The sequence below is a fragment of the Oncorhynchus nerka genome, linkage group LG2, assembly GCF_034236695.1.
Source record: "Oncorhynchus nerka isolate Pitt River linkage group LG2, Oner_Uvic_2.0, whole genome shotgun sequence".
Taxonomy (NCBI): domain Eukaryota; kingdom Metazoa; phylum Chordata; class Actinopteri; order Salmoniformes; family Salmonidae; genus Oncorhynchus; species Oncorhynchus nerka.
In genome coordinates, this window is record NC_088397.1 from 93182590 (window position 1) to 93209665 (window position 27076).

General features: G+C 40.4%; 1 protein-coding gene across 1 annotated transcript in view; it reads right to left on the reverse strand.

Annotated features, from left to right (window-relative positions):
• grm7 (glutamate metabotropic receptor 7) overlaps positions 1–27076 on the reverse strand; it is a 526754-nt gene that overhangs the window by 154255 nt on the left and 345423 nt on the right. Inside the window, exon 6 of the mRNA XM_065004348.1 lies at positions 234–434. Coding sequence (XP_064860420.1) covers positions 234–434 — 201 coding nt within the window. The remainder of the gene's footprint in view (positions 1–233; positions 435–27076) is intronic.

Here is a 27076-nt window from a genome sequence, read left to right on the forward strand (position 1 = left end):
AATGTTGTACCCGTATCTCTGGTAGCTGTGGATGTATTTGAGTAATATTTCGGGAAATATATGACCAACATTTTGGCCAAAGAACCTTCACCAGGGTGTAGCTAAATGGTTCTTATCACATCGTTATAGTGTACTATATTGATTGATTGGTTGAATGATCGATTAATTGGTTGATACATTTATAAATGGATTGATTTGTCGTTTGATTAATGTGTTGGCATTAGCATACTTACCATTGAAGGTGACACTGCGGATGTACTTGAGTAGTTTCTTGCCCCCAGCTAGGTCCATATCTTCACAGATCCCTGAGACATCGGGACACAGGTCTCTCTGCATGTTGTGAAGGGCATGGGCCAGGGCGTACACCGCATCGATCACAAACTGAACCTTCCCCTCCTGTTCGTACTTAGAGTCAATCCCGATCCGCTCCTGGCCTGTGGATGAAAAGAGAAGAAGATTCCAATATGTATTTTTGAATAGATCCTGCCTGACTTCCCGTCCTGTCTGACGTCCTGATTTGTACTGTTTTTGCTTACTTAACTTCACTAGGGTAGGGGGCAGCATTCTGAATTTTGGATGAAGAGCGTGCCCAAATTAAACTGCCTGCTACTCAGGCCCAGAAGATAGGATATGCATATAATTAGTGGATTTGGATAGAACACACTCTAAAGTTTCCAAAACTGTTAAAATAATGTCTGTGTATAACAGAACTGATATGGCGAAAACCAGAGGAAAGTCCAACCAGGAAGTACTGTTTTTCCATTGAAAGCCTATCCACCATACAAAGACTTAGGACCCAGTTCACGAGCTCTATGGCTTCTTCTACATGCAGCCAGTCTTTAGGCATTGTTTCAGTCTTTTACTCTGAAACATGAGGGAGATACAGCACTTTCAATCAGTGGCCAGTGGACATTTCCAGACATCAGCCATGCGCCTGATCGGGAGTGCACCTTTCTTGTTTCTCTTTTTCTATTGACAAATCTTTTGTCCGTTTGAAATATTATTTATTATTTATGGCAAAAACAACCGGAGGATTGATTTTAAACATCGTTTGGCATGTTTCTACTAACTTTTATTGTACTTAAAAAAAAAAACTTTTCATCTGGACTTGAGCATTCGGATTACTGGACAAAACCCACAAACAAAAAGGAGGTTTTTGGTCATAAAGAGGGCCATTATCGAACAAAACTAACATTTATTGTCTAACATGGAGACCTGGGAGTGCCACCAGATGAAGATAATTAAAGGTAAGTGATTAATTTCAATGCTATTTCTGACTTTTGTGACACTCTCCTTGTTTGGAAAATGGCTGTATGGGTTTCTGTGGCCAGGTGCTGACCTAACATAATCGCATAGTGTGCTTTCGCTGTAAAGCCTTTTTGAAATCTGACACAGCGGTTGCATTAAGGAGAAGTTTATCTTTATTCGTATGTTTAACACTTGTATCGTTTATCAATGTTTATAATCAGTATTTCTGTAATTTGATGTGGCTCTCTGCACTTTCACCGGATGTTTGTTTGAGACAATGCATTTCTGAACATAACGCGCCAACGTAAACTGAGATTTTTGGATATAAATAAGTACTTTATCGAACAAAACATACATGTATTGTGTAACATGAAGTCCTATGAGTGCCATCTGATGAAGATCATCAAAGGTTAGTGATTAATTTAATCGCTATTTCTGACTTGTGAGCCCTCTCCTTGGCTGGAAAATGTCTGTATGGTTTTCTGTGACTAGGTGCTGACCTAATATAATCGCATGGTGTGCTTTCACAGTAAATCCTTTTTGAAATCGGACACTGTGGTTGGATTTACAAGATGTTTATCTTTAAAATGGTGTGTAATACTTGTATGTTTGAGGAATTGTAATTATGGGATTTCTGTTGTTTTGAATTTGGCACCCTGCACTTTCACTGGCTGTTGTCGAGGTGGGACGCTAGTTACGAAACGACTTCTGCTTCATAACTGGGTAAATATGGGACATTACTTTCAATTTGCATTAAAGGGGCAATCTGCAATTTCTACATCCGTATAAATGAATAATGTGAACCCATTGATTCTTGAAGAATATAACTTGCAAATGCCTGATGAGCTTAGTTCAAATCTTATTCTATCAGGATTCAAAATATAAGCTTGTTTTAGTTCAATGTTTGTCAAAAAATGTAAATATGAGCAAATACTATCCGGGGGGTTCTAAACTGACATATGGAATTGTTTTAAGATGGTCATACTATAGATCATTTAGCTATTTTATTTTGAATTTTAGGACCATGTTAGGTATCCAAAAATCCTATAAAAATATATATATTTTTTTTATAATATATTGAATTTGAACTTTACTACTATTGCCCAGAGAAATGCATTGAATAACACATTCATAAACAACAATGACAGTCAACAAATGTATAATATGAAACAAGATGTTGAAGTGTTTGTCCTATATCTAGGAAATATAAGAAAGCCCAGGAAATATATATATATATGTTTTTTTACACATATTAAACAATTTTCTGGGAGTAGGCACAAAACTATCTTCATCTTTCCATTCATTTTTTTGGTCCCATGACACTTGTTGGGTCATAGAGAAAAAGAGAACATTGTGATAATCTCCCACTTCCACAGTGGGGTCACATTAGTTTGTAGCCCAAACAGTTCGGACGCTACAGACAAAAGTTACCAAGTTACCAAGCACATAGACGTTCCCAAGTTACCAAGCACATAGACGTTCCCAAGTTACCAAGCACATAGACGTTACCAAGTTACCAAGCACATAGACGTTCCCAAGTTACCAAGCACATAGACGTTACCAAGTTACCAAGCACATAGACGTTGCCAATTTACCAAGCACATAGACATTACCAAGTTACCAAGCACATAGACGTTGCCAAGTTACCAAGCACATAGACGTTACCAAGTTCGTACGAGTCCCCTGACACTTGTGGGGGGTCCATAGAGTGGTAATAATAGCTTGTAGATTAAATCGTATTATGATGGTTACATGAGTTGGACATGCTGCTTAATCTGCTCTTTACTAAGGCTTCACATTAGTTCACATGATCAAGTGAACTCATGGAATTACACAGAGGCTTGTCTGGACATTTGAATCGCTGCTTTATCTTGAACAGTTGCAGTTCTTTGGAGGGATCTGCTCTCTACCTTCTCTGAATTTATTTGGGAGAATTACAACGAAAGTCAAAACCACTGTGTACTATTCCAAACATTTGACCTTAACCCATAAGAGTATAAGCCCTGTCAAAGCCTGGTGAGAGGAGTACAACTCAATCAATCAAATGCATTTATAAAGCCCTTTTTACATCAGTAGATGTCACAAGGTGCTGTACAGAAACCCAGCCTAAAACCACAAACAGCAACCAATGCAGGTGTAGAAGCACCACAGCTAGGAAAAACTCCCTAGAATTGCGGGAACCTACAGTAGGAAGAAACCTAGAGAGGAACCAGGCTCTGAGGGGTGGCCAGTCCGGCTGTTCCGGGTGGAGATTATAAGAACACATGGTCATTAAGGCCAGATTGTTCTTCAAGATGTTCAAACGTTCATAGATGACCAGCAGGGTCAAATAATAATCACAGTTGTTGTCGAGGGTTGCAACAGATCAGTACCTCAGGAGGAAATGTAATGTGGCTTTTCATAGCCAAGCATTCAGAGGTCGAGACAGCAGGTGCGTCAGAGAAAAAGATAGAGAGAGAGAGAGTCAAAAACAGCAGCTCCGGGACAAGGTAACATATCCGGGTTCCATAGCCGCAAGCAGAACAGTTGAAACTGGAGCAGCAGCATGACCATGTGGGAACATCCAGGAGTCATCAGGCCAGGTAGTCCTGAGGCATAGTATCATTTTAAAAAATTAAAAAAAATATTTGATTAATCATTGTATTTGGCTTTGACTGCTATTAGCCCATACAAATGCATTGAACAACGTATTCACTACATGGAGGAACAGATAGTCCCCCCCAAAAATATTTTTTTTAGTTTGTTCTGAAGTGCCTGTCCTATATCTGAGAGATATAAGAGAAGAGAAAATATTAGTTTTAAACCCCTTATTTTGTCACTAAACATACTCCATATATATTGTTCGTGACAGTCTCACCTTTACACAGACGTGTCATAGTGTGTAGCCCAAACTGTTTGGAAGCTACAGACACAAGTTGGCAGATCGGCTGCACCGACTTCAAACAAGTCCCAAGACTCTTGTGGGTCGTACAGCAAAACAGAGAAAAGGGGTCATAATAGTTTGTAAGTCAAGCTGTTCCGACGCTACAGACAATGTTGTGAGAAGACCGATTTTTGGGATGTCTCATGATCTGACAAACACCTCTCTAGCTCTGTCACCTTTCACCACAGATGAGGATTGAGAAGCATCCAATGTAACAAAACCCAGATATCTCTAGTTTAAACAGAATGATTTTATTGGGATTTTTTATTTATTATGCTAATTACATTTCAGTGGAGCGCAGACATCAACCTTAGGGGGTTAAATGATACCACACAGAGAGACATATTCACATCTCAAATGCATTGTATGGCAGTGAATGTACACTGACATTTTCCTTGAGAAATAGTACATTTACAACCACTTTACATTGAGCACACTTATTGGGAAAAATGATGATTACACTATGATGACAATAACAACAACAATGGTGAAGCCCAAAGTGTGTTTGATCATCAAAATCCTAATCTCCTTTCTTCATAGATTTGAATTACCTGTTGTTTTTCACCTTTATTTAACCAGGTAGGCTAGTTGAGAACACTTTATTTAACCAGGTAGGCTAGTTGAGAACACCTTTATTTAACCAGGTAGGCTAGTTGAGAACACCTTTATTTAACCAGGTAGGCTAGTTGAGAACACCTTTATTTAACCAGGTAGGCTAGTTGAGAACACTTTATTTAACCAGGTAGGCTAGTTGAGAACACCTTTATTTAACCAGGTAGGCTAGTTGAGAACACCTTTATTTAACCAGGTAGTCTAGTTGAGAACACCTTTATTTAACCAGGTAGGCTAGTTGAGAACACCTTTATTTAACCAGGTAGGCTCGTTGAGAACAAGTTCTCATTTACATTTAATGTTACACTGTCATTATTACATTTAGACCCAATCCTAATTTCTACTGCTTCATTTTGTCACATATTTACAGGGCTTCTGTTAGGAAAAATACAAAATAGCTAGCTAAACAACAGTTTGTTGCGTTACTTAACTCAAGGTATGTACAGTACATCCTCTTACAAGACTCTGTGGGGAAAAGTTCTTTCCTTCTGTACATTTTGGTATTTCTGATTCAGAGGACAAAAAGGGGCATTTCAGTTCATCCGTTTTCATTTATATTTTTACTTTCATTCTCTGACTTATTATGGAACATTTTTACTTTAATTAAAATTTTCAGTCTTAGCGTAAAATAATCAACTTTAAAGTTAAATTAAATAAATAGGACAACTCGTAAAACAATAAAAAGAGGAAGACACAATTAACCACATTGAGCACTGAGATGGTGAAAGAGGAAGACACAATTAACCACATTGAGCATTGAGATGGTGAAAGAGGAAGACACAATTAACCACATTGAGCATTGAGATGGTGAAAGAGGAAGACACAATTAACCACATTGAGCATTGAGATGGTGAAAGAGGAAGACACAATTAACCACATTGAGCATTGAGATGGTGAAAGAGGAAGACACAATTAACCACATTGAGCATTGAGATGGTGAAAGAGGAAGACATAATTAACCACATTGAGCATTGAGATGGTGAAAGAGGAAGACATAATTAACCACATTGAGCATTGAGATGGTGAAAGAGGAAGACACAATTAACCACATTGAGCATTGAGATGGTGAAAGAGGAAGACACAATTAACCACATTGAGCATTGAGATGGTGAAAGAGGAAGACACAATTAACCACATTGAGCATTGAGATGGTGAAAGAGGAAGACACAATTAACCACATTGAGCACTGAGATGGTGAAAGAGGAAGACACAATTAACCACATTGAGCATTGAGATGGTGAAAGAGGAAGACACAATTAACCACATTGAGCATTGAGATGGTGAAAGAGGAAGACACAATTAACCACATTGAGCACTGAAATAGTGAAAGAGGAAGACACAATTAACCACATTGAGCATTGAGATGGTGAAAGTTCACCTGAAAAGATATGATACCAACAACAGAGTCAGAAATAACTGAAAGATTTGGAGTAGTTCAAATGGTTGCCCTAGGCTGGATCTGTATTCAGCATTGGCTTTGTTTGACACACACAAACGCACACACACACACACACACACACACACACACGGTAGTGTAGCAACAGTGCAACCCAAATGTCTCCATGGTAATGTCTTACTGCTCCAGATTTCTTTTGATCTTTTGCAAATACCCAACAGAGCTTCCAACTTTAATTAGCAACTGAGTTTTCACGTAATAAAAAAAATTAAACAAAATGAACACTAAGAAAACACAATCTCACAACCATAAATTAGCATTGGTACTTTGTGGCTCGTATCATCACCATATGACATACACATAGAATCATTACATGCAATATACGTTACATTTTCATTATACAGGGCATTTGGAAAGTATTCAGACCCCTTCACTTTTTCCACAGTTTTTCATGTTACAGCGTTATTCTAAAATTGATTTTTTAAATGTATTCCCTCGTCAATCTTCACACGGGTATACATGGTATACTGTACAAGTTGATGGTTTTGTGCCATTTTTTGGAGTGTAATTGCTTCGATGAGATGTAAAGTGCAGCCAGAAGCGGCATGCTAACAGATATTTATTTTATCACAGTGAACAGAACTGCCCGAAGGTGAACGGTGTTTTGTGGGCAGCTTTCTGAAACAATGTATTAGAAGACTACGTTGTTTAGAACTCAGCGACGGAACGTGTTCTCAAATGAACGTGTTCTCAAATGAACGTGTTCTCAAATGAACGTGTTCTCAAATGCCTGGATGTATTTAACTGCCTGTAAAACCACCAAACATTGTGTTTGTAAAACCACCAAACATTGTGTTTGTAAAACCACCAAACATTGTGTTTGTAAAACCACCAAACGTGTTTGTAAAACCACCAAACATTGTGTTTGGGCGCATGACGTTTTTTGGGCTGCACTTAATATCTCATTCCAGTAATTACACTCCAAAAATGGCACAAAACCATCCACTTATACCATGTTTACTGTTTACTGAAAATCAAACTCAGCCATTACTGTATTGCATGGGGATTGGCTTCCAAGATAATATGGAGAGGAGGAGAGAAGTAACTGCTATCTTCCCTGCTTTTGACCCCGTTCAGTACGTAAACGTTTAGCAGCCGCCAAATACTGTAGGGGTGATTAAGGTCAGCGATAATATATCTATTTCCACTGTTGGTCAGACATGTACGGAAGGGTATTGCTAACAAAAAAAGAACAGAGGGGGGCATGAACGGTTTGTTCTGTGGCAGCAATAAGCTTCAGTAGCAGGGTGAATATTGTGAAGAGGAAGAAACAGTCAACCAAAATTAGACAAACAGGGAGACACGGTGAGAGGAAGGTACTGTCCTATTAAATCCTGTGCTAATCATCGCATTACGTCTGGTGAAAGAGGGAGGTGGCTACAGCAGCTAACATGCCAAGCAAGTAACAGTCCACCAGAGAGGAGGAGGAGGGATGCTAATTAATGTAGGACAGGACAGATAAATAACAGGCATAGAATTCCTCAGATACAGTAGTGTTAGAATGGATAACCAGCTACAGTGGTATTACAATGGATAACCAGGTATAGCAGTATTATAATGGCTAGTCATGTATAGCAGTATTATAATGGCTAACCAGCTACAGTGGTGTTATAATGGCTAACCAGTTATAGCAGTATTATAATGGCTAGTCAGGTATAGCAGTATTATAATGGCTAGCCAGTTATAGCAGTATTATAATGGCTAGTCATGTATAGCAGTATTATAATGGCTAGTCAGGTATAGCAGTATTATAATGGCTAGTCAGGTATAGCAGTATTATAATGGCTAGTCAGGTATAGCAGTATTATAATGGCTAACCAGTTATAGCAGTATTATAATGGCTAACCAGTTATAACAGTATTATAATGGCTAGTCATGTATAACAGTATTATAATGGCTAACCAGTTATAGCAGTATTATAATGGCTAGTCAGGTATAGCAGTATTATAATGGCTAGTCAGGTATAGCAGTATTATAATGGCTAACCAGTTATAACAGTATTATAATGGCTAGTCATGTATAACAGTATTATAATGGCTAACCAGTTATAGCAGTATTATAATGGCTAGTCATGTATAACAGTATTATAATGGCTAGTCATGTATAGCAGTATTATAATGGCTAATCAGGTATAGCAGTATTATAATGGCTAGTCATGTATAACAGTATTATAATGGCTAGTCATGTATAGCAGTATTATAATGGTTAACCAGCTACAGTGGTGTTATAATGGCTAACCAGTTACAGCAGTATTATAATGGCTAGTCAGGTATAGCAGAATTATAATGGCTAGTCAGGTATAGCAGTATTATCATGGCGAGTCTGGTATAGTAGTATTATTATGGCTAGTCATGTATAGCAGTATTATAATGGCTAGTCAGGTATAGTAGTATTATAATGGCTAGCCAGTTATAGCAGTATTATAATGGCTAGTCGGATATAACAGTATTATAATGGCTAGTCGGATATAACAGTATTATAATGGCTAGTCATGTATAGCAGTATTATCATGGAGAGTCATGTATAGCAGTATTATAATGGCTAGTCATGTATAGCAGTATTATAATGGAGAGTCATGTATAACAGTATTATAATGGCTAGTCATGTATAGCAGTATTATAATGGAGAGTCATGTATAGCAGTATTGTAATGGCTTGTCATGTATAGCAGTATTATAATGGCTAACCAGTTATAACAGTATTATAATGGCTAGTCATGTATAGCAGTATTATAATGGCTAACCAGTTATAACAGTATTATAATGGCTAGTCATGTATAGCAGTATTATAATGGCTAACCAGTTATAGCAGTATTATAATGGCTAGTCATGTATAACAGTATTATAATGGCTAGTCATGTATAGCAGTATTATAATGGTTAACCAGCTACAGTGGTGTTATAATGGCTAACCAGTTACAGCAGTATTATAATGGCTAGTCAGGTATAGCAGTATTATAATGGCTAGTCATGTATAGCAGTATTATAATGGCTAGTCATGTATAGCAGTATTATCATGGCTAGTCATGTATAGCAGTATTATAATGGCTAGTCATGTATAGCAGTATTATAATGGCTAGTCATGTATAACAGTATTATCATGGCTAGTCATGTATAGCAGTATTATAATGGCTAGTCATGTATAGCAGTATTATAATGGCTAGTCATGTATAACAGTATTATAATGGCTAGTCATGTATAGCAGTATTATCATGGCTAGTCATGTATAGCAGTATTATAATGGCTAGTCAGGTATAGCAGTATTATAATGGCTAGTCATGTATAGCAGTATTATAATGGCTAGTCAGGTATAGCAGTATTATCATGGCTAGTCATGTATAGCAGTATTATAATGGCTTGTCATGTATAACAGTATTATAATGGCTAGTCATGTATAACAGTATTATAATGGCTAACCCGCTACAGTGGTGTTATAATGGCTAGTCATCTATAGCAGTATTATAATGGCTAACCATGTATAGCAGTATTATCATGGCTAGTCATGTATAGCAGTATTGTAATGGCTAGTCAGGTATAGTAGCATTATTATAGCTAGTCATGTATAGCAGTATTATAATGCCTAGGCAAGTATAGTAGTTTTATTATAGCTAGTCATGTATAGCAGTATTATAATGGGTAACCAGGTATAGTAGTATTGTAATGGCTAGCCCCTCCTACACTGGAAACACCAGACTCTGATCTCTCCTCCTCACTGGAAACACCAGACACTTATCTCTCCTCCTACACTGGAAACACCAGACTCTGATCTCTCCTCCTCACTGGTAACACCAGACACTTATCTCTCCTCCTACACTGGAAACACCACACTCTGATCTCTCCTCCTCACTGGAAACACCAGACTCTGATCTCTCCTCCTCACTGGAAACACCAGACTCTGATCTCTCCTCCTACACTGGAAGCACCAGACTCTGATCTCTCCTCCTCACTGGAAACACCAGACACTTATCTCTCCTCCTACACTGGTAACACCAGACTCTGATCTCTCCTCCTACACTGGAAACACCAGACTCTGATCTCTCCCCCTCACTGGAAACACCACACTCTGATCTCTCCTCCTCACAGGAAACACCACACTCTGATCTCTCCTCCTCACTGGAAACACCAGACTCTGATCTCTCCTCCTCACTGGAAACACCACACTCTGATCTCTCCTCCTCACTGGAAACACCACACTCTGATCTCTCCTCCTCACTGGTAACACCAGACACTTATCTCTCCTCCTACACTGGTAACACCAGACACTTATCTCTCCTCCTACACTGGAAACACCAGACTCTGATCTCTCCTCCTCACTGGAAACACCAGACACTTATCTCTCCTCCTCACTGGTAACACCAGCCACTTATCTCTCCTCCTCACTTGTAACACCAGACACTTATCTCTCCTCCTCACTGGAAACACCAGACTCTGATCTCTCCTCCTCACTGGAAACACCAGACACTTATCTCTCCTCCTACACTGGAAACACCACACTCTGATCTCTCCTCCTCACTGGAAACACCAGACTCTGATCTCTCCTCCTACACTGGAAACACCAGACACTTATCTCTCCTCCTCACTGGAAACACCACACTCTGATCTCTCCTCCTCACTGGAAACACCAGACTCTGATCTCTCCTCCTACACTGGTAACACCAGACACTTATCTCTCCTCCTACACTGGAAGCACCAGACTCTGATCTCTCCTACCCTATCAGAATCCCAGGACCCATATTGCCCCTGCAGCATAATGTAATCCTTACAACAGCAGCATGTGCTTCCCGTACTGTCGTCCCACTCTGTTCCTTGATGTTTGCAAATTGGCCTCACACAGCTCACTGCCTGCCTGCCTAGCTGGCTGCCTGGCTGGCTGTCTCCAGGCGAAAGGGCTAGACTACAAAAGCATGTTCCACCTAGATAGGGAGAGGGGAACCACAGCCAGAGCAGGGTTAGAGATCTGAGCAACTGCTAACAGTGACACTTTTATACCATCACACCAGACGTGGCCTTTTTACCTTGGTGTCTCGGTGTCTCATTATATATTTGGATAGGTAATAACTAGAGATTGGTAATCATGTGTTCATGTTAATGCACTATGACTCTGATCATTGTGTATGTTTTTAAAAGGTACAACATTCACTACTACTGATATCTCACACTGGAGGCCTATAAGAGGCCTGTCATAGGGGATAAGTTATGAAGAAGTCTTGGTGTGGATAATTAGAAAACCTACCTAGCTAGATGTTAATCATGTTTCATGTTTCGTATAAACAAAAAAAAAGGTAATTCAACGTATATGCTTCTGAGTGGGGTTATTGTTTGCATACTGTGTTGTGAATCTTTCAAGGTGATCAAAATGTTGTTATTTTTGTTCGCTTGTTTCATAATTAACCACTACAGTTATTCAACATACTTCTAAGAGATTAGGCGTCATTTGGAGGGTTAGCATATGGAGCATATGGAGATAGTTTAAATTATTTTCATAATTAATCAATTGTGTTTGTTAACTGAAAAGGGTACATGTCACGTTCTGACCTTAGTTCCTTTATTATGTCTTTGTGTTAGTTTGGTCAGGGCGTGAGTTGGGGTGGGTAGTCTATGTTCTTTTTTCTATGTTGTATTTCTGTGTTTCGCCTGGTATGGTTCTCAATCAGAGGCAGCTGTCGATCGTTGTCTCTGATTGAGAATCATACTTAGGTAGCCTGTTTTCCCCATGTTGGTTGTGGGTGATTATTGTCTGTGTCAACGTTTGCTCCATACGGGACTGTGTCGGTTTCCATTTATTCTCTTATTCATAGGTTTTTTGTGTTCAGTTATATTTTTCCTGTTTCCTCTCTCCCCGGCACAGCCAGAAGAGGACTGGCCACCCTTCAGATCCTGTTTCCTCTCTCCCCGGCACAGCCAGAAGAGGACTGCCCACCCCTCAGAGCCTGGTTCCTCTCTCCCCGGCACAGCCAGAAGAGGACTGGCCACCCTTCAGATCCTGGTTCCTCTCTCCCCGGCACAGCCAGAAGAGGACTGGCCACCCCTCAGAGCCTGGTTCCTCTCTAAGATTCTTTCTAGGTTCCTGCCTTTCTAGGGCGTTTTTCCTAGCAACTGTGATTCTACATCTGCATTGCTTGCTGTTTGTGGTTGTTTAATGGGTTTCTGTGCAGCACTTTGTGACATCTGCTGATGTAAAAAGGACTTTATAAATACATTTGATTTGATTTGATACAGCAGTTTCTGAAGATACAGCCGTTATATCACTACCACTGACTTCTCAGCCTGCTAACACTGCAGGCGGTTTATTACCTAGGTGTCTCATTATGGGGCTTAGGTGTTACTGGGGATCAGTAGGCTGAGATTGTGAAAACTCTAGACTTGGAGATGGCGAATCATGATTTTTACTGTCAAAGAATTAAGTACAGATCCCAAAAACGTTGTTTGTTATATAAAAAAGAAATACTGTCTTTCTCTGAGGTTGTTTTGGTTGAACACTCTCACACTTTAGGTAGATGTCTTATGGGAAATAGTATACCCACCTAGAGATTGTACTTAGAATTGTTAATCATGTTTTCATGTTCATCAAGTAATTGTGTCTTGTAATGTGTTAAAAAAAAGGTACAGCAGTCACTGAAGCTACTGCAGTAATAGTGGAGGTGTCTTGTTAAGGGGATTAGGTATGGTAGGATACCGACAGGAAATGGTTGTTATTAATCAGGTTTTCATGTTAATTAGTGCAGAAATCTTAGTGTTAAACTCTGACAAAAAACAGAGATGTTAGATAGTTTCTGAGTTCTAAGAAACATAAGTGATCTGCTGTCGGATCTGAAAATGGATCTCGATGGTTGTACAGTCGTCTCAAAGAAAAGTGTGAAGGACTTCAGCGTTATTCTGGACCCTGATCTCCCTCCCTTATGGACGAACATATTAACAAATATTTAAAGAGCAGCTTTTTTACATCTTCGAAAAACATTGCAAAAAAATTTGGCTCAAAAATTATGCTTTTGTAACTTCAAGATTAGTGTACTGTAATGCTCTACTCTCCGGCTACCCAGATGAAGCACTAAATAAACTTCAGCTAATGCTAAACACGGCTCCTAGAATCTTGACTAGAACCAAAACATTTGATCATATTACTCCAGGGCTAGCCTCTCTACAGTGGCTTCCCGTTAAGGCTAGGGCTGATTTCAAGGTGTTACTGCTACCCTACAAATCATTACATGTACTTGCTCCTACCAGATGATTTGGTTCTGCAGTACATACTGTCATGACGTTGGCCTGAGGGTAGGTTTATGACAGTCATAAATACCTCTTCCCCCCTTGTTCCTCTCTCTACCCTACTGATGTTACATTTGCAAACACCTTGGTTAACATAGAGATTCTGGGAAGATCAGCAGGTGGTCGGAAATGAACTATATTCTGGTAATCCGACCAATTGAACATATGCGGTGGTACTTAATGAATATGATGTCAGTTCGGTTGTCATCTGAGACATTCTCATCAATGATAAGATGACATAAACTCTACAGTGGAAAGTCTACACATCAGAGTTATCGGATTCACATGGAATAGTTGTTCAATGTAAATGTTTGAATATGGAATTATTTGTGATGGGATGAAATGTGATTTTAGCTTCTAAAATGTGAGATTTGTGTTTTCATAAGGTAGGGCTCTGCTCAATCAGTGGCCCGCCCCTGTGAAGGGACATGGCCTATAAAACTTTTCAAACACGCCCTCCTCTCCCTTCCTATATAAGTCCTTGACGACAATATAACCTCCTGTTCCGAGGATGTGAGGACGTCGGTCCAGTGTCAGAATGGTTCAGATAATAACTACAGAACGAAGCCAACATCAGCATGAGCTTTGGTTGCGAATGGTATGAACTTTGAACTCTTATTCACTACAGAAGTGATACCTCCTAGTCGTTGAGTTAGCAACAGCCACTGCAAACGAGGGTTAGGAAGGAACAGACAGAGTATCCCGTCTACCACACAATGACGTTACTACAACATATTCAATTTACCAGCAGAGACATTCTTCAAAGAACAAAGGACTCGGTTGGGCAACACGGCCTTCCATCTACCACCAACCTACTGAAGCGCAGATCAGAGTAAATATTTATTGCATTTTCCTTTTCCAAATGGGCAGTAATTTAGAATGCATAAGATACTGCAGCTTCGCCCTTTGTTCCTCAGTCTTCCCCCTCTTTCATTCAAACCCAGCCCCTTTTCTTTTGTGTAACAAGCTGTCATATCTGTTCCGCCCGCTAGGGACGTTTTCCTTTATGACGTAAGTTGTAATCAAGTTATGATTTAATGATGTGTAATTCTGTGTGATTAGATAGGTATTTAGTAAATAAATAATTAAACTCAATTTTCTATTGCTGATTCCACTTGTTAGCCAGGGTTCGTGTAGATAACCAAGAATTTACAACTTTCAGATGAGACTGAATTAAGATTATGATTAATATTGACTGCTATTGATGTAAAATATTACTAGGTCTTTAAGAGTTTATTCGGAAGATAACAGCTCTATAAATATTATTTTGTGGTGCCCGACTCTCTAGTTAATTACATTTACATGATTAGCTCAATCAGGTAATATTAATTACGGAGAAATTATTTTATAGAATAGCATGTCATATCACTTAATCCGACAATACCTTCACGTACGGTACGGTCACAAGACGCAGAATTCTGTTCCTAGAATTTCTAAGCAAACAGTTGGAGGCAGGGCTTTCTCCTATAGAAATACATTTTTAATATACATGTCGATCCACGTGAAAGATGCAGACTCAGTCTCGACCTTTAAGTCTTTACTGAAGACTCTCTCCACTGGGACTCTCTATCTCTGACCCTATTACAAGGTCTGAGTCACTGGTTCTCTTACGCTCTTTCATCATTCCTGTCCTCGGCTCGTGCAGCGGATGAGATCTTCGTGGACTCTGCCTTGTCTCAGGGTAGTAAATTAGTGACCTGTTGATATTCCTTTGGTGTTGTGGGGGCTGTGTTTTTGCAAAAGTGGGTGGGGTTATAACCTGCCAGGTTCTCTGCCTCCCCTCCCTATAACTACTGATTATGATTTGACCTTGCTGGTCATCTACAGTATGAACGTTTCAACAGCTTGAAGAACAATCTGGCCTAAAACCGGTAAATGTTTTGCTAATTTGCATGTTAATCATCACCGCATTAACTGATAGCCCTGCTTCTGACAGACATAGTAGTATATCTTTTTTTGAGCCTGTGTTACGTAGGTCGTGAAATTTGAAACCACTTGAAGCTGGGATGTCCCTCCTACCATTTCATTCACTCTTTCGACTGTCCATCAACTCCAGACATTACCTCACAGCCACTGACAAAGCACATGCCTGCCATCTTTACATCATAGAGTAGCAGGAGAGAGTGGTTTCATCACTATAGGACATGCATGCCAACTTTACATTATAGAGTAGCAGGAGAGAGTGGTTTCATCACTATAGCACATGCCTGCCATCTTTACATCATAGAGTAGCAGGAGAGAGTGGTTTCATCACTATAGCACATGCCTGCCATCTTTACATTATAGAGTAGCAGGAGAGAGTGGTTTCATCACTATAGCACATGCCTGTCATCTTTACATTATAGAGTAGCAGGAGAGAGTGGTTTCATCACTATAGCACATGCCTGCCATCTTTACATTATAGAGTAGCAGGAGAGAGTGGTTTCATCACTATAGCACATGCCTGCCATCTTTACATTATAGAGTAGCAGGAGAGAGTGGTTTCATCACTATAGCACATGCCTGCCATCTTTACATTATAGAGTAGCAGGAGAGAGTGGTTTCATCACTATAGCACATGCCTGCCATCTTTACATCCTAGAGTAGCAGGAGAGAGTGGTTTCATCACTATAGCACATGCCTGCCATCTTTACATTATAGAGTAGCAGGAGAGAGTGGTTTCATCACTATAGCACATGCCTGCCATCTCTACATTATAGAGTAGCAGGAGAGAGTGGTTTCATCACTATAGGACATGCCTGTCATCTTTACATCATAGAGTAGCAGGAGAGAGTGGTTTCATCACTATAGGACATGCCTGCCATCTTTACATCATAGAGTAGCAGGAGAGAGTGGTTTCATCAGTATAGGACATGCCTGCCATCTTTACATCATAGAGTAGCAGGAGAGAGTGGTTTCATCACTATAGGACATGCCTGCCATCTTTACATCATAGAGTAGCAGGAGAGAGTGGTTTCATCACTATAGGACATGCCTGCCATCTTTACATCATAGAGTAGCAGGAGAGAGTGGTTTCATCACTATAGGACATGCCTGCCATCTTTACATTATAGAGTAGCAGGAGAGAGTGGTTTCATCACTATAGGACATGCCTGTCATCTTTACATTATAGAGTAGCAGGAGAGAGTGGTTTCATCACTGTAGCACATGCCTGCCATCTTTACATTATAGAGTAGCAGAAGAGAGTGGTTTCATCACTATAGCACATGCCTCTTTACATTATAGAGTAGCAGGAGAGAGTGGTTTCATCACTATAGCACATGCCTGCCATCTTTACATTATAGAGTAGCAGGAGAGAGTGGTTTCATCACTATAGCACATGCCTGTCATTTTTACATCATAGAGTAGCAGGAGAGAGTGGTTTCATCACTATAGGACATGCCTCTTTACATTATAGAGTAGCAGGAGAGAGTGGTTTCATCACTATAGGACATGCCTGCCATCTTTACATCATAGAGTAGCAGAAGAGAGTGGTTTCATCACTATAGCACATGCCTGCCATCTTTACATCATAGAGTAGCAGGAGAGAGTGGTTTCATCACTATAGGACATGCCTGCCATCTTTACATTATAGAGTAGCAGGAGAGAGTGGTTTCATCACTATAGCACATGCCTGCCATCTTTACATCATAGAGTAGCAGGAGAGAGTGGTTTCATCACTATAGCACATGCCTGCCATCTTTACATTATAGAGTAGCAGGAGAGAGTGGTTTCATCACTATAGCACATGCCTGTCATCTTTACATTATAGAGTAGCAGGAGAGAGTGGTTTCATCACTATAGCACATGCCTGCCATCTTTACATTATAGAGTAGCAGGAGAGAGTGGTTTCATCACTATAGCACATGCCTGCCATCTTTACATTATAGAGTAGCAGGAGAGAGTGGTTTCATCACTATAGCACATGCCTGCCATCTTTACATCATAGAGTAGCAGGAGAGAGTGGTTTCATCACTATAGCACATGCCTGCCATCTTTACATCCTAGAGTAGCAGGAGAGAGTGGTTTCATCACTATAGCACATGCCTGCCAACTTTACATTATAGAGTAGCAGGAGAGAGTGGTTTCATCTCTATAGCACATGCCTGCCAACTTTACATTATAGAGTAGCAGGAGAGAGTGGTTTCATCACTATAGCACATGCCTGCCATCTTTACATCCTAGAGTAGCAGGAGAGAGTGGTTTCATCACTATAGCACATGCCTGCCATCTTTACATCATAGAGTAGCAGGAGAGAGTGGTTTCATCACTATAGCACATGCATGCCTCTTTACATTATAGAGTAGCAGGAGAGAGTGGTTTCATCACTATAGCACATGCCTCTTTACATTATAGAGTAGCAGGAGAGAGTGGTTTCATCACTATAGCACATGCCTCTTTACATTATAGAGTAGCAGGAGAGAGTGGTTTCATCACTATAGCACATGCCATCTTTACATTATAGAGTAGCAGGAGAGAAAGGTTTCATCACTATAGCACATGCCTGCCATCTTTACATCATAGAGTAGCAGGAGAGAGTGGTTTCATCACTATAGCACATGCCTGCCATCTTTACATTATAGAGTAGCAGGAGAGAGTGGTTTCATCACTATAGCACATGCCTCTTTACATTATAGAGTAGCAGGAGAGAGTGGTTTCATCACTATAGGACATGCCTGCCATCTTTACATCATAGAGTAGCAGGAGAGAGTGGTTTCATCACTATAGCACATGCCTGCCATCTTTACATCCTAGAGTAGCAGGAGAGAGTGGTTTCATCACTATAGGACATGCCTGCCATCTTTACATTATAGAGTAGCAGGAGAGAGTGGTTTCATCACTATAGCACATGCCTCTTTACATTATAGAGTAGCAGGAGAGAGTGGTTTCATCACTATAGCACATGCCTGTCATCTTTACATTATAGAGTAGCAGGAGAGAGTGGTTTCATCACTATAGCACATGCCTCTTTACATTATAGAGTAGCAGGAGAGAGTGGTTTCATCACTATAGCACATGCCTGCCATCTTTACATTATAGAGTAGCAGGAGAGAGTGGTTTCATCACTATAGGACATGCCTGCCATCTTTACATCATAGAGTAGCAGGAGAGAGTGGTTTCATCACTATAGCACATGCCTGTCATCTTTACATCATAGAGTAGCAGGAGAGAGTGGTTTCATCACTATAGCACATGCCTCTTTACATTATAGAGTAGCAGGAGAGAGTGGTTTCATCACTATAGCACATGCCTGCCATCTTTACATCATAGAGTAGCAGGAGAGAGTGGTTTCATCACTATAGCACATGCCTGCCATCTTTACATTATAGAGTAGCAGGAGAGAGTGGTTTCATCACTATAGCACATGCCTCTTTTACATTATAGAGTAGCAGGAGAGAGTGGTTTCATCACTATAGCACATGCCTGCCATCTTTACATTATAGAGTAGCAGGAGAGAGTGGTTTCATCACTATAGCACATGCCTCTTTACATTATAGAGTAGCAGGAGAGAGTGGTTTCATCACTATAGCACATGCCTGCCAACTTTACATCCTAGAGTAGCAGGAGAGAGTGGTTTCATCACTATAGCACATGCCTGCCATCTTTACATCATAGAGTAGCAGGAGAGAGTGGTTTCATCACTATAGCACATGCATGCCTCTTTACATTATAGAGTAGCAGGAGAGAGTGGTTTCATCACTATAGCACATGCCTCTTTACATCATAGAGTAGCAGGAGAGAGTGGTTTCATCACTATAGCACATGCCTCTTTACATTATAGAGTAGCAGGAGAGAGTGGTTTCATCACTATAGCACATGCCTGCCATCTTTACATTATAGAGTAGCAGGAGAGAGTGGTTTCATCACTATAGCACATGCCTGCCATCTTTACATCATAGAGTAGCAGGAGAGAGTGGTTTCATCACTATAGCACATGCCTGCCATCTTTACATCCTAGAGTAGCAGGAGAGAGTGGTTTCATCACTATAGGACATGCCTGCCATCTTTACATTATAGAGTAGCAGGAGAGAGTGGTTTCATCACTATAGCACATGCCTCTTTACATTATAGAGTAGCAGGAGAGAGTGGTTTCATCACTATAGCACATGCCTGTCATCTTTACATTATAGAGTAGCAGGAGAGAGTGGTTTCATCACTATAGCACATGCCTCTTTACATTATAGAGTAGCAGGAGAGAGTGGTTTCATCACTATAGCACATGCCTGCCATCTTTACATTATAGAGTAGCAGGAGAGAGTGGTTTCATCACTATAGGACATGGCCATCTTTACATCATAGAGTAGCAGGAGAGAGTGGTTTCATCACTATAGCACATGCCTGTCATCTTTACATCATAGAGTAGCAGGAGAGAGTGGTTTCATCACTATAGCACATGCCTCTTTACATTATAGAGTAGCAGGAGAGAGTGGTTTCATCACTATAGCACATGCCTGCCATCTTTACATCATAGAGTAGCAGGAGAGAGTGGTTTCATCACTATAGCACATGCCTGCCATCTTTACATTATAGAGTAGCAGGAGAGAGTGGTTTCATCACTATAGCACATGCCTCTTTACATTATAGAGTAGCAGGAGAGAGTGGTTTCATCACTATAGCACATGCCTGCCATCTTTACATTATAGAGTAGCAGGAGAGAGTGGTTTCATCACTATAGCACATGCCTCTTTACATTATAGAGTAGCAGGAGAGAGTGGTTTCATCACTATAGCACATGCCTGCCAACTTTACATCCTAGAGTAGCAGGAGAGAGTGGTTTCATCACTATAGCACATGCCTGCCATCTTTACATCATAGAGTAGCAGGAGAGAGTGGTTTCATCACTATAGCACATGCATGCCTCTTTACATTATAGAGTAGCAGGAGAGTGGTTTCAGTGGTTTCATCAGGAGAGAGTGGTTTCATCACTATAGCACATGCCTCTTTACATTATAGAGTAGCAGGAGAGAGTGGTTTCATCACTATAGCCATCTTTACATCATAGAGTAGCAGGAGAGAGTGGTTTCATCACTATAGCACATGCCTGCCAACTTTACATTATAGAGTAGCAGGAGAGAGTGGTTTCATCACTATAGCACATGCCTGCCATCTTTACATCATAGAGTAGCAGGAGAGAGTGGTTTCATCACTATAGCACATGCCTCTTTACATTATAGAGTAGCAGGAGAGAGTGGTTTCATCACTATAGCACATGCCTGCCATCTTTACATTATAGAGTAGCAGGAGAGAGTGGTTTCATCACTCATGCCTGCCATCTTTACATCATAGAGTAGCAGGAGAGAGTGGTTTCATCACTATAGCACATGCCTTCATCTTTACATCATAGAGTAGCAGGAGAGTGGTTTCATCACTATAGCACATGCCTCTTTACATTATAGAGTAGCAGGAGAGAGTGGTTTCATCACTATAGCACATGCCTGCCATCTTTACATCATAGAGTAGCAGGAGAGAGTGGTTTCATCACTATAGCACATGCCTGCCATCTTTACATTATAGAGTAGCAGGAGAGAGTGGTTTCATCACTATAGCACATGCCTCTTTACATTATAGAGTAGCAGGAGAGAGTGGTTTCATCACTATAGCACATGCCTGCCATCTTTACATTATAGAGTAGCAGGAGAGAGTGGTTTCATCACTATAGCACATGCCTCTTTACATTATAGAGTAGCAGGAGAGAGTGGTTTCATCACTATAGCACATGCCTGCCAACTTTACATCCTAGAGTAGCAGGAGAGAGTGGTTTCATCACTATAGCACATGCCTGCCATCTTTACATCATAGAGTAGCAGGAGAGAGTGGTTTCATCACTATAGCACATGCATGCCTCTTTACATTATAGAGTAGCAGGAGAGAGTGGTTTCATCACTATAGCACATGCCTCTTTACATCATAGAGTAGCAGGAGAGAGTGGTTTCATCACTATAGCACATGCCTCTTTACATTATAGAGTAGCAGGAGAGAGTGGTTTCATCACTATAGCACATGCCTGCCATCTTTATGCAGGAGAGAGTGGTTTCATCACTATAGCACATGCCTGCCATCTTTACATCATAGAGTAGCAGGAGAGAGTGGTTTCATCACTATAGCACATGCCTGCCATCTTTACATCCTAGAGTAGCAGGAGAGAGTGGTTTCATCACTATAGGACATGCCTGCCATCTTTACATTATAGAGTAGCAGGAGAGAGTGGTTTCATCACTATAGCACATGCCTCTTTACATTATAGAGTAGCAGGAGAGAGTGGTTTCATCACTATAGCACATGCCTGTCATCTTTACATTATAGAGTAGCAGGAGAGAGTGGTTTCATCACTATAGCACATGCCTCTTTACATTATAGAGTAGCAGGAGAGAGTGGTTTCATCACTATAGCACATGCCTGCCATCTTTACATTATAGAGTAGCAGGAGAGAGTGGTTTCATCACTATAGGACATGCCTGCCATCTTTACATCATAGAGTAGCAGGAGAGAGTGGTTTCATCACTATAGCACATGCCTGTCATCTTTACATCATAGAGTAGCAGGAGAGAGTGGTTTCATCACTATAGCACATGCCTCTTTACATTATAGAGTAGCAGGAGAGAGTGGTTTCATCACTATAGCACATGCCTGCCATCTTTACATCATAGAGTAGCAGGAGAGAGTGGTTTCATCACTATAGCACATGCCTGCCATCTTTACATTATAGAGTAGCAGGAGAGAGTGGTTTCATCACTATAGCACATGCCTCTTTACATTATAGAGTAGCAGGAGAGAGTGGTTTCATCACTATAGCACATGCCTGCCATCTTTACATTATAGAGTAGCAGGAGAGAGTGGTTTCATCACTATAGCACATGCCTCTTTACATTATAGAGTAGCAGGAGAGAGTGGTTTCATCACTATAGCACATGCCTGCCAACTTTACATCCTAGAGTAGCAGGAGAGAGTGGTTTCATCACTATAGCACATGCCTGCCATCTTTACATCATAGAGTAGCAGGAGAGAGTGGTTTCATCACTATAGCACATGCATGCCTCTTTACATTATAGAGTAGCAGGAGAGAGTGGTTTCATCACTATAGCACATGCCTCTTTACATCATAGAGTAGCAGGAGAGAGTGGTTTCATCACTATAGCACATGCCTCTTTACATTATAGAGTAGCAGGAGAGAGTGGTTTCATCACTATAGCACATGCCTGCCATCTTTACATCATAGAGTAGCAGGAGAGAGTGGTTTCATCACTATAGCACATGCCTGCCAACTTTACATTATAGAGTAGCAGGAGAGAGTGGTTTCATCACTATAGCACATGCCTGCCATCTTTACATCATAGAGTAGCAGGAGAGAGTGGTTTCATCACTATAGCACATGCCTGCCAACTTTACATTATAGAGTAGCAGGAGAGAGTGGTTTCATCACTATAGCACATGCCTGCCATCTTTACATCGTAGAGTAGCAGGAGAGAGTGGTTTCATCACTATAGGACATGCCTGCCATCTTTACATCATAGAGTAGCAGGAGAGAGTGGTTTCATCACTATAGCACATGCCTGCCATCTTTACATCCTAGAGTAGCAGGAGAGAGTGGTTTCATCACTATAGCACATGCCTGCCATCTTTACATTATAGAGTAGCAGGAGAGAGTGGTTTCATCACTATAGCACATGCACATTATAGAGTAGCAGGAGAGAGTGGTTTCCACTATAGGACATTTATCATCATAGAGTAGCAGGAGAGAGTGGTTTCATCACTATAGCACATGCCTGCCATCTTTACATCCTAGAGTAGCAGGAGAGAGTGGTTTCATCACTATAGCACATGCCTGCCATCTTTACATTATAGAGTAGCAGGAGAGAGTGGTTTCATCACTATAGCACATGCCTCTTTACATTATAGAGTAGCAGGAGAGAGTGGTTTCATCACTATAGGACATGCCTGCCATCTTTACATTATAGAGTAGCAGGAGAGAGTGGTTTCATCACTATAGCACATGCCTCTTTACATTATAGAGTAGCAGGAGAGAGTGGTTTCATCACTATAGCACATGCCTCTTTACATTATAGAGTAGCAGGAGAGAGTGGTTTCATCACTATAGCACATGCCTCTTTACATTATAGAGTAGCAGGAGAGAGTGGTTTCATCACTATAGCACATGCCTGCCATCTTTACATTATAGAGTAGCAGGAGAGAGTGGTTTCATCACTATAGCACATGCCTGCCATCTTTACATCATAGAGTAGCAGGAGAGAGTGGTTTCATCACTATAGCACATGCCTCTTTACATTATAGAGTAGCAGAAGAGAGTGGTTTCATCACTATAGCACATGCCTGCCATCTTTACATTATAGAGTAGCAGGAGAGAGTGGTTTCATCACTATGGTGAAAGCACCAATTTGTAAGTCGCTCTGGATAAGAGCGTCTGCTAAATGACTTAAATGTAAATGTAAATGTTTCATCACTATAGCACATGCCTGCCATCTTTACATCATAGAGTAGCAGGAGAGAGTGGTTTCATCACTATAGCACATGCCTGCCATCTTTACATTATAGAGTAGCAGGAGAGAGTGGTTTCATCACTATAGCACATGCCTCTTTAAATTATAGAGTAGCAGAAGAGAGTGGTTTCATCACTATAGCACATGCCTCTTTACATTATAGAGTAGCAGAAGAGAGTGGTTTCATCACTATAGCACATGCCTGCCATCTTTACATTATAGAGTAGCAGGAGAGAGTGGTTTCATCACTATAGCACATGCCTCTTTACATTATAGAGTAGCAGGAGAGAGTGGTTTCATCACTATAGCACATGCCTGCCAACTTTACATTATAGAGTAGCAGGAGAGAGTGGTTTCATCACTATAGCACATGCCTGCCATCTTTACATTATAGAGTAGCAGGAGAGAGTGGTTTCATCACTATAGGACATGCCTGCCATCTTTACATCATAGAGTAGCAGGAGAGAGTGGTTTCATCAGTATAGGACATGCCTGCCAACTTTACATCATAGAGTAGCAGGAGAGAGTGGTTTCATCAGTATAGGACATGCCTGCCAACTTTACATCATAGAGTAGCAGGAGAGAGTGGTTTCATCACTATAGCACATGCCTGCCATCTTTACATTATAGAGTAGCAGGAGAGAGTGGTTTCATCACTATAGCACATGCCTGCCATCTTTACATCATAGAGTAGCAGGAGAGAGTGGTTTCATCACTATAGCACATGCCTGCCAACTTTACATTATAGAGTAGCAGGAGAGAGTGGTTTCATCACTATAGCACATGCCTGCCATCTTTACATTATAGAGTAGCAGGAGAGAGTGGTTTCATCACTATAGCACATGCCTGTCATCTTTACATTATAGAGTAGCAGGAGAGAGTGGTTTCATCACTATAGCACATGCCTGTCATCTTTACATTATAGAGTAGCAGGAGAGAGTGGTTTCATCACTATAGCACATGCAGAGATTGAATTATAGCATTAATCTAAAATCTAAAAAACACATTTTTTGTTTGTCATAGATGGACAAGATTAGCATGAAATGAAAGGTGCATTTTTGTACAAGTTCAGGAAGCCAAGCTAGAGCTGTGTGAGACATTCACAACGATGGGACAGATGTCTTGATCAAGAAAGACCTTTAGAAAATATGCAGATTTTCTCTAACACTAAACATTCAAATACGTATTTTACTGTTACAAGGAAGGTGACATCTTATAGTTAATTGTTGTATCATTTGATTATACTATATTTAGAAAGAATATACAGTTGGAGTCAGAGGTTTACATACACTTAGGTTGGAGTTATTAAAACTCGTTTTTCAACCACTCCACTAATTTCTTCTTAACTCAAATCAAAAGTATTTATATAGCCCTTCGTACATCAGCTGATATCTCAAAGTGCTGTACAGAAACCCAGCCTAAAACCCCAAACAGCAAGCAATGCAGGTGTAGAAGCACCTAACTATAGTTTTGGCAAGTCGGTTAGGACATCTACTTTGTGCATGACACAAGTAATTTTTTCAACAAATATTTAAAGGCAGATAGTTTTACTTAGAATTGACTGTATCAAAATTCCAGTTGTTCAGAAGCTAACATACACTAAGTTGACTGTGCCTTTAAACAGCTTGGAAAATTCCAGACAATTATGTCATGGCTTTAGAAGCTTCTGATAGGCTAATTGACATAATTTGAGTCAATTGGAGGTATACCTGTGGATGTATTTCAAGGCCTACCTTCAAACTCAGTGCCTCTTTGCTTGACATCATGAGGAAATCCAAAGAAATCAGCCACGACCTCAGAAAAAAAATTGTAGACCTTCACAAGTCTGGTTCATCCTTGGGAGCAATTTCCAAACGACTGAAGGTACGATGTTAATCTGTACGAACAATAGTACGCAAGTATATACTCCATGGGAGCACATAGCCGTCATTCCGCTCAGGAAGGAGACGCGTTCTGTCTCCTAGAGGTTGAATGTACTTTGGTACGGAAAGTGCGAATCAATCCAAGAACAACAGCAAAGGACCTTGCCAACATGCTGGAGGAAACAGGCACAAAAGTATCTATATCCACATTAAAACTAGTCCTATATCCACATAACCTGAAAGGCCGCTCAGCAAGGAAGAAGCCACTGCTAAATGTATTTGGCTTAGGTTTAAGTAAACTTCTGACTTCAACTGTAAGCCATTTCAAGCCTTATTGATACAGTTTTTGACGAATAGGAAATACATCATTTCAAATATTATTGAGTTATGTTTACAAATAATTTAAATAAAAAATAAAAAAAGTTAATTAAATGACACCTGCACCTACTGCACTATCACCAGATAAACATCCCACTTGAAGTATTTCTTCATGTTTTCTGTGGCTAAACTATACCACACTTGTGCCACAGAAAGAAACCCCTTGCTTGTAGATGTATAACGTCTGTTTTCTGACATTCTCATTAAGAGTTCTTCCAGGCTTACCTTGTCCACCGTGTCTCATCCAGCCTGCTGTGCCGGTAGTATTGTACAAGTCAATCATGCTGAAATACAGGCGGAGTCTCAAATGACACCTTATTTTCTATGTAGTGCACTACTTTTGACCATCACCCATAGGAAATAGGGTGCCATTTGGAATGCAGAACCCCACAGCAAGGAGGAGATGTGGATAGGGATGAAGCCAGGCTCATTATGTAATGGAAGGGCTCAGCTAAGCTCAGCTCGGACTAAGGGACTTGAGCTCTTCTTTATGGTGTCGCGTTCTCTAATTCGAGAGGGAACAACTTGAAACAAACAAGAAAGAGAGTCATTGAAGAAGCAGCATGTTTTTTGGTGGGCAGTGATCTTCAGCCATTGAAGAAGCAGAATGGAGTTTGGTGGGCAGTGATCTTCAGCCATTGAAGAAGCAGAATGGAGTTTGGTGGGCAGTGATCTTCAGCCATTGAAGAAGCAGAATGGAGTTTGGTGGGCAGTGATCTTCAGCCATTGAAGAAGCAGAATGTAGTTTGGTGGGCAGTGATCTTCAGCCATTGAAGAAGCAGAATGGAGTTTGGTGGGCAGTGATCTTCAGCCATTGAAGAAGCAGAATGGAGTTTGGTGGGCAGTGATCTTCAGCCATTGA